At 27.6% G+C, this 14,939-nt stretch overlaps 2 protein-coding genes across 2 annotated transcripts; both read left to right on the top strand.

Annotated features, from left to right (window-relative positions):
- Window positions 1–6: 6 nt before the first annotated feature.
- Window positions 7–3,856, top strand: LOC106755193 (homogentisate phytyltransferase 1, chloroplastic-like). The gene is made up of 10 exons (XM_022778177.1): window positions 7–19; window positions 144–218; window positions 651–734; window positions 1,223–1,312; window positions 1,666–1,767; window positions 1,926–2,021; window positions 2,108–2,179; window positions 2,255–2,353; window positions 2,769–2,873; window positions 3,761–3,856. Exons 2-10 carry the CDS (start codon window positions 165–167, stop codon window positions 3,800–3,802), a joined length of 744 nt encoding a protein of 247 aa, XP_022633898.1. The 5' UTR covers window positions 7–19; window positions 144–164; the 3' UTR covers window positions 3,803–3,856.
- Window positions 3,857–5,520: 1,664 nt separating this feature from the next.
- Window positions 5,521–12,304, top strand: LOC106755189 (homogentisate phytyltransferase 1, chloroplastic-like). The gene is made up of 13 exons (XM_022778178.1): window positions 5,521–5,716; window positions 5,791–5,838; window positions 6,268–6,380; window positions 6,675–6,758; window positions 6,842–6,916; window positions 9,776–9,859; window positions 10,015–10,104; window positions 11,089–11,190; window positions 11,304–11,399; window positions 11,664–11,735; window positions 11,834–11,929; window positions 12,067–12,171; window positions 12,263–12,304. The coding sequence occupies exons 1-13, from the start codon at window positions 5,674–5,676 to the stop codon at window positions 12,302–12,304; spliced, it is 1,050 nt and encodes a 349-aa protein (XP_022633899.1). The 5' UTR covers window positions 5,521–5,673.
- The last annotated feature ends 2,635 nt before the right edge of the window (window positions 12,305–14,939 follow it).

The following is a 14,939-nucleotide window of genomic DNA, read 5'->3' on the forward strand; positions in this document are numbered from 1 at the left end:
TTTCATTGGCTTGTTCCAGGTGGGAACTTAACTCTGTTGGTCTTAAAAATACCTTATTAATGCATGATTTTTGCTACTTTATTTAAATTTACTAGTACATGTGTGTGAGCATAATAACTAGATTTTTTATCATTCTATTTCAGGCCGAAGTAGCTGCTACTTTGATGTGCGGTTATAGCACAGCCGTGAATCATTTAACTGATGTTGAAATAGACAAGGTATGAAACTTATTATTATTAACACTAATGGACAATATGCTAAGCAGTACATCACTTTTTTTTCTTTTTTCTGGACTTTTGGTCAAACAATACTAAATTTGAGTTTTGAAAATTAAATTAATCGTTTTGAAGTGAGCCAATGCAACTCATTCTTCCATAATATTTTTATTTTTTTTTTAAATTTCAATATAAATTAGAAATATTACTTATTCAATTTGATAAGTGATGAAAAACATGTGAAATATCAGAGTCATGTTATTATTGGTAGAAATCTAAATATGACTTGAAAGTCTCACTACACTTACATTTGTTTGAAAAACACATACTTTAGAGATGGTAAATCTCTTTGGGCTATCTCAGTCAAAAAATTTATGCATGCCAAGTTTTAGTTTGAGGAACGAATAGTGATCTGTGCCAAATGTTGTATTGCAGATAAACAAACCATATCGCCCATTAGCATCAGGGGAGTTTTCTTTTGGAACTGGTCTCATTATCGCTGCATCATGTTTGATACTGGTATTATATCTAGCATTGTCCTCTTTGTAATGCACATCATCATTCCTATTTGATCTTCCTCGTTTATAGTATGTTCAAGGAACCAATTAGTTTCTCCATTATTTTATAAGTCAATTATTCAGTATAAATTTAGATATGTAAATTTGGATTTATTTCCAGTTTTTGTTTGTTCAATTCTTCGTTTAATATCTGAAATAGAAAGAGAATCAATGAAAAGTTTTCATAGACAGTTTGCTTTCTTTCAATCTGTATGTACTTTTCTGATACTGCTAGAGTTCCCCTGCCTGGGATTGTTAGAGTAAGAATTCAAAGTCATTTCATTTTAATATTTTCTGTTGTATATTTCATCTGGTCTATGGCCTTTCCTTTATTAGAATTCGATTTTCTTTTATCTGAAATGTCGATCTAACCTTCAAAAAGTTATACTCTCTTTCAGAATTGTCTAATGTAATGGTTATTAAAAGCTATCATTTTAATCTCCTTATCAGAGTTTTGGGATTGGATGGATTGTAGGATCACCTCCATTGTTGTGGGCGATTTCCATCTATTTTGTGATGGCAACTGCTTATTCGATCGATGTAAGTTCACTTTTATGGCATATACACTTCTTTTCCCCTCAGGGCATAATTGCTAATGGTCATTGTACTATTTGTTCATTTTCTATAACAAGAATTTTGTTGTGCTTTATCATATTCCAGTGAACATTATGCAGTAAATGTTAAACAACATCTGCACTTACACTTAATTTTCTTGTTAGGAGGAAAACTTTGTGTATTGGAGGAAGGCTTTAAGGATTGAAATTATGTGAAACTTCTTTTCTTTTTCAGTAGTTATATTTTAATTTAAGCTTCTCTAAAACCTCTGTTTGGAAACTTTGTTTGATAGTGACTACATTTATTTTTCCATAACTCGTGTCTCTGAAATTTCCCAGCTACCCCTGTTGAGATGGAAGAGTAGTGCAGTGCTTGCAGCCGTGTGCATTGTAGGTGTTCGTGGAATAGTGTATCAACTTGCCTATTTTCTTCATATGCAGGTGGGTTGTCTTTCTTAAAAGCGCTCTCAGTTGTAATGCAAATGTGCATAAATTAGCTTTTGTACACATAATTGCAGCAACAAATGTCTAGCACCAAAGAAACCCTCCTACAAAGCCAGATGTTTTTGGTTGCTAATATTTGTGCATAATATCTGCAGACCTTTGTGTTCAAGAGGCCAACTATGCTTCCTAGATCATTGATTTTTTCTACAGCATTCTTGAGTTTCTTCACTTTAGTTATAGCATTGTTCAAGGTGAAAACATAAAAGCTTCCTGTTTTCTTAAATTATACATGTGTACGATATGAAAGTAAAATTACTCTCTATTGACTTTCATAAAGGATATACCTGATCATGAAGGAGATGAAAAACATGGCGTTAAATCTTTGTCAGTGCTTTTGGGTCAGAAGAGGGTACGTTCTTCTTATGTATAATCTCAGAGGACTTTGTCTTGTATCCTTCATATACCATAAATATGTTTTTTTCAGGTATTCTGGATTTGTGTTTCACTTCTTGAAATGATGTATGGAGTTGCCATTGTTGTGTGTGCGACAACATCTTCCAACCACTGGAGCAGAATGATCACGGTGAGTTCCTCCTCAGATAATAGAACACTAATACATGCAACAGAGATTACTTTTGCAAGGGAGGAATTTCCTTATTTAGAAACCTGATACACACCATATATGCATCAGTTAAGGAGCAACACTCTTTGACTTTGCTTACTGTAGCTAAATTTTGATAATTTATGTACAAAATGTACCATGAGATGGAAAAAGTCTACGTAAGTAAAAAACCTTCAAACTCACTGTGCTATAAACATGATATAATGAAAAACCATTACAGTGGCTTAATTTATACAAGTAATTAGGACAGCTCCATAATTTATCAAATTATCATATACCTTTTAAGACGGATATATCTAATGAATGTGGACATGGTTGATGATTTGATAATTTTTGTTGAAGTTTGAAGTTTATTCTCACTTTTTCTATGTGTTAGGTTTCTGCACATGCTGTTTTTGCTTCAGTCCTCTGGTATCGTTCTAAGTCTGTTGATGTGAAAAGCATCTCTGCCACAAGATCCTTCTATATGTTTATCTGGAAGGTAACCATTAACCCAATAAGTTGTTTTCTTTTTAATAGGTAGACAAACCTCGTAATATTTATCATTTGAGAGTAACTATTTTTTAAGATTAATGATACATGTTTCTAAGTAACAAATAATATGATAAAAAAGAGAGCCGAAGAAAACTGTTATAAAAATTAACAGTTGATTTGAGATTAATCTTTATAACTCAATAAATCTATTGGATATATGAGAGACTTAAATAGTTAAGTGTCATTGGAAATCTGCAATTTATCCAAAGAAATTTGTTGACGAGGTTTTTATCAGAAAAATTGCACGAAACAGTTTGTAATTTTTGTCAGAAAATTTGTACAATATGGTTTGTAGCTTTTGTCCACAAAAATAGAAGGTTGTATAAGAAAGTTTATCCTTTTTCCTAGAAAAATTGTATAAGAAAATTTTTACTTTTTGTTAAAAAGATTGCATTGAAGTGTTGAACTACATTGAATATCTTGTATAATTTTATTTTAATTTTTGCTCTTATTATAAGTGTAGAAAATTATATGACAAAGTTTGCAATTTGACAGAAAAATTATGTAAGAAGGTTTACAAGTTTGTATTAAATTTTATGTAGTGATAATCTTTTTGTTGAGTATGTAGACTTTGGGATACTAAACAATGTTAAATTTGTTGTGTGTTTTTATTTAGATGCATGCTCTTATTTATAAGGATGTTCTTGAAGAGATAATTGTTTTATTGTGTAATTCCCAACAAGAAAAGATAAAATTAATTATATTAAAAAACTCCTATATTTTTATTTCATCTTTTTCATAAGAAATAAAATCAATTAGTCAAACATATACTTAAATCTCTTATGGTCTTAATTGGTTCTTGTTTGTGATTTTGATTATGCTTTCTTCTTGCAGCTATTATACGCAGAGTACTTGATCATACCTTTTATGAGATAAGAATGCAGTGTCATTTTCTTTTCCTAGGAAATGCTGCTCTCTCCATCACTTCAGCACCATGTATTATTTTCAAATTGATAATCCAAATAATGAATTAATTTTTGTTGAATCGCATTTGTATTTTCTGTTAACTTTTAGGATGATCTTGCAATATGAAAACTGTGTTTATTTCTGGTCATGAATATTTTCGTATTGTCTTTTCTTTTAAAAAAAAATTATATTACTTATATAAAAAATTCGTCAGAAATGAAAAATACGTATGCATAAAACATTACCATCGATGAATTTTCAGTGACATAAAATCTATCAATAATGTTGTCGTAGCAATGTAAATTAGGTAAATTTTGAATGGGTTTTTGTCTTTTAAGTAATAAAAATTAGGAGATAAAAGTTCATAGGTACGTATTTTCAAAGAAAATCTTAAGCAGCAATATAATATAGAATACAACTTTCAAATATAATTTAATGGAATTTGTGATTTTTGATATGATATAATATATCCTTGTTGGGTCTTTCCCTGTAGCTTCTTCTTCTGGTGAGCCATGAAAAGTGGACCATGTTTTCTTTTTGTTGTTACAAAGTACTTGTTATCATTTCGAATACTTTTGAGAAACTTTTTATCATCTAAATGAAAATTCATATTTGATATTCTAGGTTCTTGCGTAAAAGAAGCTACAAGGTACAAAACTGAGAAAATCCAGAATAACTATCATATCATGAGGCATCATCAGAATCATTACAGAGGCATTAAGGTTGGATCCACATTTCACCAACGTGCTAGAAGATATGTTGTGAACGCAGCCAGTGGAGAATCATTTGAATCTGCTAAACCTCAACATTTTCCCAAAACCTTTCTGGGCTCTATCAAATATTACTTGGATGCATTTACCAGGTTTTTCAAACCATACGTATCAGTTTTATCTCGAGGCTAACCCTGGTCCTTTTATATTTGGTCCCTTTTTCTTGACCCACCTTTTAGGAGACTTTTTTAAAACCCCTAGCCCCAAAAAGTCCCATTTTATGGGGCTGTAATGAATCAGGGCCGGGTTAGCTCCTACCCTCAATGATAATCGAGCAAAATTGATAAAATAAATTTTTTAATCAAAAAAAATATTTAAAGAATAAAAGTAAAAATTAAATATAGACATAGAAAATCCCCTTTACATAGATATAACTGTTACAAACCGAAATCCAGATTTTTTGTTGGATTAATTGTGCGGTTATTAGTTAAACATTAAAAACATACTGATATGGTAATATTAATTTCTTTTAATATATTTTAAAGTATCTAAATAAGTATATATATGTAGTATATTTTAAAGGCACAGTGAAAAGTAAAGAAGAAGAACAATAAAAAAAATTCCAATAGAACAATCGAATTGATGCTGAAAAAAGTTATGATAAAAAACCATACATTTTAAATGGTTCAGATCACTGCTAAACATATCAATGAATTTAAAGTCATAGATAACACTATAATATTATTTTTATCACACATAAATTATGAAAAAGAAACTAAAATTATTAACTTTTATTATTATAAAGGAGAAATAATTTCTTTATTTTTTAAATGGAAATATTGAAGTAAACTTATGTCAAACCTTAGAAGCTAAAATCATAATCTTTTCTAAAAAAACACATATAGTAAAAACTAAGATTGAAATATAGAAAGAAAAAGACTTTAAACCTATGAAAGTGTAGTGTAGGACCAGGAGTTATGAGATGTGATGCGACAGCGTACTATGATAACAGTAATCTTGAGATGGAAACGAATTACAACCATATAATGAATACGAACTCAAAATTTCATATATATCTTGACAGATGAAACTGAACGAGCCAACTTCACTGAATAGTTTGCGTGGATAACAATGGCTTCTATTCTCTCTCTGCCTTTTTCTTCTGCTTCCACTGGTAAACAATGAAAACTGGTTCAATTTTTTTTGTAAGAAAAATGTGCTGTGACTAACATGTGGAGACATTGGCAGTTGGAAGCTGGTGGAGGAGTCAAACCTGTGCCGCAAGTTACTGTTCAAGTATGTATAATATCTGCATTTTAACATTTGGACACTGTTTGGAGTGCCTTTTTCACATATATTGTTGAACATTAACTGCAAAAGATCGAATGTTGATAATTTTGTTTTTTTTGCTGTGGGGTGAGAAAAGAAGCAAAAAAGGGTGTAATGAAGCGAAGGGTGACTGGAAAATGCATCCGACAATGCTTTTTTTTGCCAATGTGTTTGTTTGATAAAGTTTGCTTTTTCCAGTTGCTACTGTTCACATACCAGCGCAATCTTTCTGTCTTAGAGATAAAGAAAAAAATTCACTTTTATGTTGATACTTATATCTACAAAGTTTGCTTTATAATTGTCATTGTATTAATCAAGATAAGTAATCGAAAACTTATAAAAAGAAATCTCGTTTTCTAAGTCACTGTTACTAACATTTCAGATTTGGTCTTTTAGGTTCTTACCAGACAAAAGCATCATGGTACAAAACTGAGAAAATTCAGAATGCATGTTCTACAGTGAGGCAGCAGCAGCAGCATGATTTGAAGCATCATTATAGAGGTATTGAGGTAGGAAGCACACGTCAATGTGGTAGAAGTTATGTTGTGAATGCAGCTCCTGGAGAATCATTTGAATCTCAACCTCCAAAAAACATTTGGGACTCTCTCAAAAACTCCATAGATGCTTTCTACAGGTTTAGCAGGCCACACACAATTATAGGCACAGTTAAGAAAAAAATTACCCTTAAAAAGTTCAGGTTGTTGTTATGTATTTTACCCCATAGATTAAAAGTAACGGCAGATAAAAAAGTTCAAACACTTGTATCAAATGTTTTAATACTTGAATTGTTGGTGTTTGTGCAGACATTAAGCATAATTTCTGTGTCTCTTCTAGCAGTGGAAAAATTATCAGATATTTCTCCCGCATTTTTTGTTGGTTTGTTGGAGGTGGGTCTCAAATTTGTTTGTTTGTTTAAAATTATCTGATGCATATATATTTTGACTTACATTTTTTAACTTTACTATTGTAGGCCGTCACAGCTGCACTGTTTATGAACGTTTATATAGTTGGATTGAATCAATTATCCGACATTGAGATAGACAAGGTAGGAAACTTATGGAAAGAAATCAATAATTTGCTAATGCCTTATTTGTTTATTGCTCACATGATGGCTTTAATTCCACACACATAAATATACATTTTGAGCAGTCTACATAGTACACATATAAATATATATATATATATATATATATATATATATATATATATATATATATATATATATATATATATATATATATATATATATATATATATTACGAACGAACACTATAAAGACAGTACGAATGCATATATGTGTGGTTAGATGTTATTGTTGAATAGAAATTGGAAATTTAATGTTTGAGGAAAATCAAGAAGGGCTGTAGGTGTTGGGATTAGTGACTTATGATAATTTAGGTTTAGCATATAATTTTGTTTGATAAACTATTTTGGTAAGTAATAAAATTTTAGTTTAATTTTAGTTTAAGTTCAAGTGTACAAAGTATTTTATTGGATTATAGATATTTGATAAGTTGATTATATAAATGTAAAATGATATAAAAAAATATAATTATACAAATGGTGTTTTTGTTTTAATTATCTGGTTGGTCCCTTTCATTATAAACAAAAAAATATGTTATAACCATATTTTCATTATAATTTTAAAAAAAGTTTAATTATCTGGTTGGTCCCTTTGATTGAAAAATTTTAATTTGGTACTCACTTAGTTTTTGGTTTTAAGTGTGTTTCAACTTAAAAAAAAAAACGTTTCTCTTAAGTTATTTAAAAAAACAATGTACTAATCCTGAAAGGGTAGTGCCACATATGAGTTTCAATGTCAATTATTTTTATCTTAATTTCAATTTAATTTCTATATATATCTTTTTTTCAATATGGTTTTAATTTTTTATAAATTTTTTTTAACCAAATTATTATATGTATAAATATTATAATAATATTTTTTTATTAAAAATTATTATTTAAAATATTACGATATTACATATTATTACCTAATGTTTTCCTAATCATATTTTTTTAATAAATTTTAATATAAATAATAATATAACATTTATAAAAATAATAAATTTGATTCCAATTAAAAGAAAATCAAATTTATTATTTGTATAAATATTATTAATTAATTAATTCTTATAAAAAAAGACATTGATTAATAATATATTAGTTTTAAAATTTTTTTTTATAAAAGCCTATAGGAAAAAAAGTATACACAATATACGTTAAAATTCATTATTAATATAAATATAATTATAATATTTATATAAATAATAAATTTAGTATGAGTAATATTGTTTTATTTTAAAAAATTGAAACTAAATTGAATAAAAAAATATATGTGACATTACTTGTAACATTATTAATAATGTAATGTGTCACACAAGAGATGTCGACAACAAAAAAATTTACAATTTTGTTTTACAAAAATTAAAATTTAAAATTTTAAAAAAAATAATGCAATGACATGTAATATATCAACAACATCATTAATATTTTCTTTTTAAAAAGAAAATATAATTGAGATACTTCTTTAAAAATTCTAATGCTATTAAAATAAAGAGTCAAAGAAGATAAAAAAAATAAGAACAAATAAATAATTAAACCTTTAAAAAAGTGTTAAATTTTCATTTAATGTTGTAAAATATTTGTTTTTTAAAATTTGTATATGTATTTTTTTTAACAAGTTATTTCATTTAAATAAATCCATATGGTGAGTATTAATCAAATTTAAAATTTCTGTATCTATTTTTATTTCTCAAATTTAGTTACTATTAATTAATTTGAAAATTATCTTATATCTTTTGTTGTGTGTAATCTTCAAATAACATGAAATCATAAATTATTTGTTACTTCAATTTATAAAATCTTCAATACTTTGAATTGTATATATGTAGCCTAATAAATAATAAAAATAGTGCAATAATTAGTTATTTTTCCCTTAATATGTATATAATCGATTATGTCTAGTAATAATCAATTAATAAATGCAAAATTCGTTTTCATCATATTCACATTTATCCGATTAAGTGAGTGGAAAATTGATTATTTCAAGTTTTTCTTAATATTTGTTCTTTAAAAAACAATCGATTAAATTAAGTCTTCATCAATTAATATTCAATTGAAATAGTTTTTGGATTTGAAAATGAATAAGTTAATATAATTAATAATAATAGTAATAAATTATTACACTCAATTTTCAGTTTCAATGACACAAACTTCTTTTCACATATACTTTCAAAGTTGAAGGGTACGTTTGTGAGAAAAATTTCCAGAATGTAAATATATATAAAGTCTTTTGATTTTTTTCAAGATTCAATAAAGAAGATTATTCAAAGTATTGGTCAATTTTCTGCATAAGTCAATTAAGTGATATTTGTTTTTACTTTTATTGCAATTTGAATCCAAATTTTGCTCAATTTTCTTTGTAAATCAATCACAATATATGGATTTGATCTTTCTTTTACCCTCTTATAATTGGAATCCAAATTTCGTGCTCTAATGTTTCAAAGTTGATTTTTGTTTTCGTTTAATTGCATAGTAATTTGACATTTTTAAGACTTTAGATTGAGCCACTCTTTGCTTTGTTTTACAATGTAGAGTATTTTAAGAAAAATATAAAAAAAAAAGCAATATTAAAGTATTAATATTTAAAATTGTTAAGTAGTTTTTTTTTTTTTAGATTGAGAAAACGTTACTATTCTAATATAACGAGCAATGACATGACACACTTTTATATTCATTGGACAGAAAATATAAAGATAAAATGGTCATAAAAATGTAAAGTTTGTATTTTTTTTAAGACGGAAGAAAGTAAAAAACAAATAAGGATAATGTCAAATAAATATAAAAAGTTTAAGTGTGTCAAATAATATTTTTCCTAATAGATGAGTTACATGTTGTTGTGCAGATAAACAAGCCTTATCTTCCGTTGGCATCTGGGGAATATTCTTTTGAAACTGGTGTTATTATCGTAGCGTCATTTTCAATTATGGTACTACTTTTGATCTTATATATAAGAAATAAAATATGCAGATCATTGAGATTAACAAAAGTAATTAAATTAATTGATCAATTTTACTATAATTTTAAATTGTATCATGTCCCACAAGGTAGAAGAACATTAATCAGTTTATTCTTCTTTTACAGAGTTTTTTGCTTGCATGGCTAGTAGGTTCATGGCCATTGTTTTGGGCTCTTCTAATCAGTTTTGTGCTAGGGACTACATATTCAATCGATGTGAGTTCATTTGGCATTAACTTTCTTCTTCACCTCATACCATTTATGGCACAATTATTCAAGGTCGTTGTGCTATATTTAAAAAAGAAAATGCAAAAGCATGTCAGCTGATAGAAATAAAATAAAAGGTAGTAAGAATGTTGGAACAATTTTCCAAAAACTTAGAAAAACAAGATGGACAACAACGTAGACTTGATATAATCTTTTAGGCGCGAATACACACTTTCCTAAAAACAATATTTCGTCTTTTATAAGAGTGAAAGGATAACGAAATTCGCTTTTGAGATACAAAGAAGAAATACAACGATAATACTCACTCTTAGTATTAATAAAATCCTCACGAATTGTGTGTTAAAATGACAGAATGTAAAGAAAAAATCTTTCATTTCAATAGAGTACATGATCCCTTTATATAGATGTTGATGAAACATCTTTTAAATTCAAGAGATACTAGATTTTGATTAGTTACATTTATTCATTGTAACTTTTCATGAATGGTTGTAACTCTTCATGAATCTGAAAAATGTCTTTAATACTTTTAAATTCCAACAAAGAAAACAATGAGAAAACTAAGCCAAGACTCATATATGTAACAGCTATATGATCACTTCAATATCAGCAAAAAATTTTCTGTGCTTTATCAGAGTTTGGGGAAAACTATGCAGTAATTGCTAGTCAAATAAGTAGTACGAAATAAATAACACAACATCTCTGCGATATAATAATAAGGTTGTTTAAGGGTGCAACATGTTCCATTTATTTTGGTTATGTGTATGCTGTTTTATATATCTGGTATAATTAACTTTTACAAGTATTAATAATATCAATTCAATGTGAAAAGTGAACTCAAAATAGTAGGAATTATCACTGTCTAATTAACATGAAAAACTTGGATTTTTCAGTTAAATTCCTAATTCTGGCTTCTTGAAAATCTGAGTTTGAAACTTTATTGATTAATAAGTGTTGGGTTATAAATTTGGTCAGTTGCCCCTGTTGAGATGGAAGAGATTCGCAGTGGTTGCAGCCATGTGTATCCTAGTTGTTCGGGCAATAATAGTTCAGTTTGCGTTTTTCCTTCACATGCAGGTTATCAGTAATATGTGTTCTCATCATGCATTACGTTATTGCCACAACAAATCATTTTATGCAACCATAGTCAAATGTCTTTTGAGTCGCTAATTATGCTAAAAAATGTGCAGACCTATGTGTACAAGAGGCCAGCTATGTTTCCAAGATCATTGATTTTTGCTACAGCATTCATGGGATTCTTCTCTGTAGTTATAGCATTGTTCAAGGTAAAAATAGACAGCTTCTAGCTTCCTGCAACATGCACTGTTTTCTAATATCAGTTATTTTTTTTTTAATTAATTTTTTTATTTTTCTGTCACAACCGTCACAACATACTTCTTTTTCTGTCACTATTGTTAATCAATGTACTATACTTTCCCTTCAGATTTATTTTTCTTTTAAATATACTTATTGAAGAAATTGAGCTTATGTTATGTTTAGTATAGTAGGTGTGAGTAAAAGTTACTCTTGTTGGATTTGATCATATACAGGATATCCCTGACATTGAAGGAGATAAAATGTTTGGCATTCGATCTTTCTCAGTGCGTTTGGGTCAAAAGCGGGTATATATATGTTCATATATACTGTGTCATCTTAGAGAGAACTTGGTTTTGCATGGTTTTTCCTCATATATGTTCATGTCTACTGTGCCATTTTACAGGTATTCTGGATTTGTGTTTCACTTCTTGAAATGGCTTATGGAGTTTCCCTTTTGCTGGGAGCAGCATCTTCCTGCCTATGGAGCAAAATCATTACGGTGACGTCTTAATTGCATTTAAAAATTCTGTGACTAGAGAATATGAATGTGATTTCCATCTCATAATGCATTTTCTAATGGTGAACGAGGTATACTTGTTAGAACATTACTCTTTATTTTCACTTTGAATGTGTTAGGGTTTGGGGCATGTTCTTCTAGCTTCAGTTCTTTGGTATCGTGCTAAGTCTGTAGATCTGAAAAGCAAAGCTGCCATAACATCTTTCTATATGTTTATATGGAAGGTACGTGTAATGATTCACTTTTTCAAGATATGCACGTGCTGCTTCAAAGCTCGTTACTGATGCCTTTGTTTAAATTGTTTTCATCTTTCAGCTATTTTATGCAGAGTACTTTATCATACCTTTAGTTAGATGAGACAAGTCGCATCTCATATCTAGATAATTAGCTTGAAGATAATAATTGTAAATAAAGACTTATGTACGATGAATAATATATATCAGTTTTGTTTGTTCTTATTAATTCATGATATTATAATATTTTAGATGATATTTTATTATTAAATTTTTGTCCTTATTTCTCCTAATAAATATTTATGAATTTCGAGAGTCTTTCATGGATTTAAAATATATGAAGAGAACCATAATTTAAAACTTTTATCTTTTTTAAAAATTTGATGAACACTCATGTTAGAAAAAATGCAATGTATAACTGAAAGGAAGAAAAACCTTTAAGCCAAACATAGATCAGAAAACCTTTAAACCAACCTTCAAGCCATGGTAATATTTCTCTAATGTTAATTAGAAGTTACTTTATGCTCATGCTTTGAAGAATCTTTCAAGAGATGATTGCAAATTATTCGTATATAATTACTGTTACTATAAATATTAAACTTTTATGAAACTAATTCGGGAAGTGAGCCAAAACAATGACTTTTTATGCTTAGTGAAATTAGCAACAGATGAGTTTCCCCTAAATTATGATTTGTAAGTAATTAATGGATGATAAGTTATTTATGAATTTTAAATTCGCATGAAATTTTCGAATTTCCTAAAAGATTATAAGAAAGTAAGCAAGCTCCTTTTTATTGTATATTTAAAGGTAATTTTCTTGCGAAACTTAATCTGCTGTCAATTTATTACAAATTTCAACACCGTCATGTAATTTTTCTTGCTAATATCAGCAGGAAATTCATACAATTTTTGTAATATATATATATATATATATATATATATATATATATATATATATATATATATATATATATATATATATATATATATATATATATATATATTACTCTTAGCATTATTTTTAATTGATCCAAATAATTTATATCTTTATATCAGTGATATTAAAGTCGACTTTAAGTTTAAATTTTCAATACATAGCTAGGACCTCTAACATAAAACAACCACGAAGTACGTTTTGCAATACAATTTAAAATACGTGTAGCCCAACCTCTTTATTCCTGTTAAAATTTGTAGGATATTTTTTATATATGGTCATATCATTCCGTGCTTATATAAACATTTTAAAATTAGTTTATATATTAATTAAAAATTAAAATTTAAATAATATTTTTAACCAGATGTGTTTTGTTAGCAAAAATGTATAATTAATTGCTTCTTTTGAAGGTTTGTTTTTATTCCACTTCACATTTGACTCTTTTTATTCTGTCTCCTTATGTGTATGTTAATTAGGAATAAATATAATATTTATCTTGTGTGTTCATTAATGAATCATGATTTTATAAAAATACAATATTTAATTGTAAAATAATATAAAACATTATAATATAAAACATCATTAATCTACGTCACTGACACGCCTTTGCATCAACACCCTTCTACCATCGTGTCATCACTAAGCCACCATTGATCAGGTTAGAAAATTTACTATTCAAATTATCGACAAATTTATTAACGAAATAAGACTATCGATATTTGTAATAATAATTTACCGACAAAAATATCTATCCATAATAAGAATTATCATTTATCAACTAACAATGTCAATGAATTTTGTTGTCGGTAACTATAATTATAAGTTATTAACAAAAATATTTACTAATTGTAATTTATTAACAAATTTTAAGGACAAATTTGATATCAATGAAATATACGTCGATAAATTAAATTATAAAATTTATCAAAAAAATTCGATGATAAACTAGTTTATCGACAAATTGATTAAGGTTGATAATAATCCATTACTAATTAAGATAATTCTAATAGTGTGAGCACACTTCATACTTTTCTACAAAAAGCAACTATAGATATAGATATTTCTAGACTACATAGCATGAGGCGAGCTAGATTTGAAGTAATTATACTGCAATACCATTTCCGTTTTTCCTAAAGTTGTATTTATCGAATCATATATTTTAAAATATAGAGAATACTGATCCTTTTTCAAACATGTCATGCTGCAATATTGGAATATGAAACCATCATTGCAAAAACTTCAACCATTAATTAGTATTTCGTTCCAAAGGGAGAGGAAATGGGAAAAGTATAGTATTTTAGATTGACTTCCACCATCAGTAGACTTTGACTATTCAATGGAGATTTATCCAATAGGAGTAAATGTGTGTTAACCAGGGAACTGACTTTTTAATTTAGAATGAAGAAAAAAAATAAAAAGTTGCATTCTTACTACGCATGATCTTTTTATTTGTCTTTTAGTGTTTTTTAGAAAAAATATGAAAAAGAAAATACTAATAAAGTTGTTGAAAATTTAATTTCTATCCATTTTCATTTATAGTTCATAATAGATTTATAAATATAAGGGGTTAAATATGTTTTTAGTCCCTATACTTTGAGGCGATTTTGATTTTAGTCCATTTTCAAATTATGGTACAATTTAGTCCTTCAACTTTAAAAAACTATGGTTTTAGTTTTTTTTTACCAAATTTTTTTAACTTTATTTGTTGTTCGAAACATGTTTCTCAATTAACATTGAAGCAAAAATGTGTCAAACAGTGTAAACAATCCAAATGCTATAATGAAACGTGTTTGAAACAACAAATAAAGTTAAAAAAAAAATTGGT

This window comes from Vigna radiata, unplaced genomic scaffold (assembly GCF_000741045.1).
Source record: "Vigna radiata var. radiata cultivar VC1973A unplaced genomic scaffold, Vradiata_ver6 scaffold_264, whole genome shotgun sequence".
In the NCBI taxonomy this organism is placed as follows: Eukaryota; Viridiplantae; Streptophyta; class Magnoliopsida; order Fabales; family Fabaceae; genus Vigna; species Vigna radiata.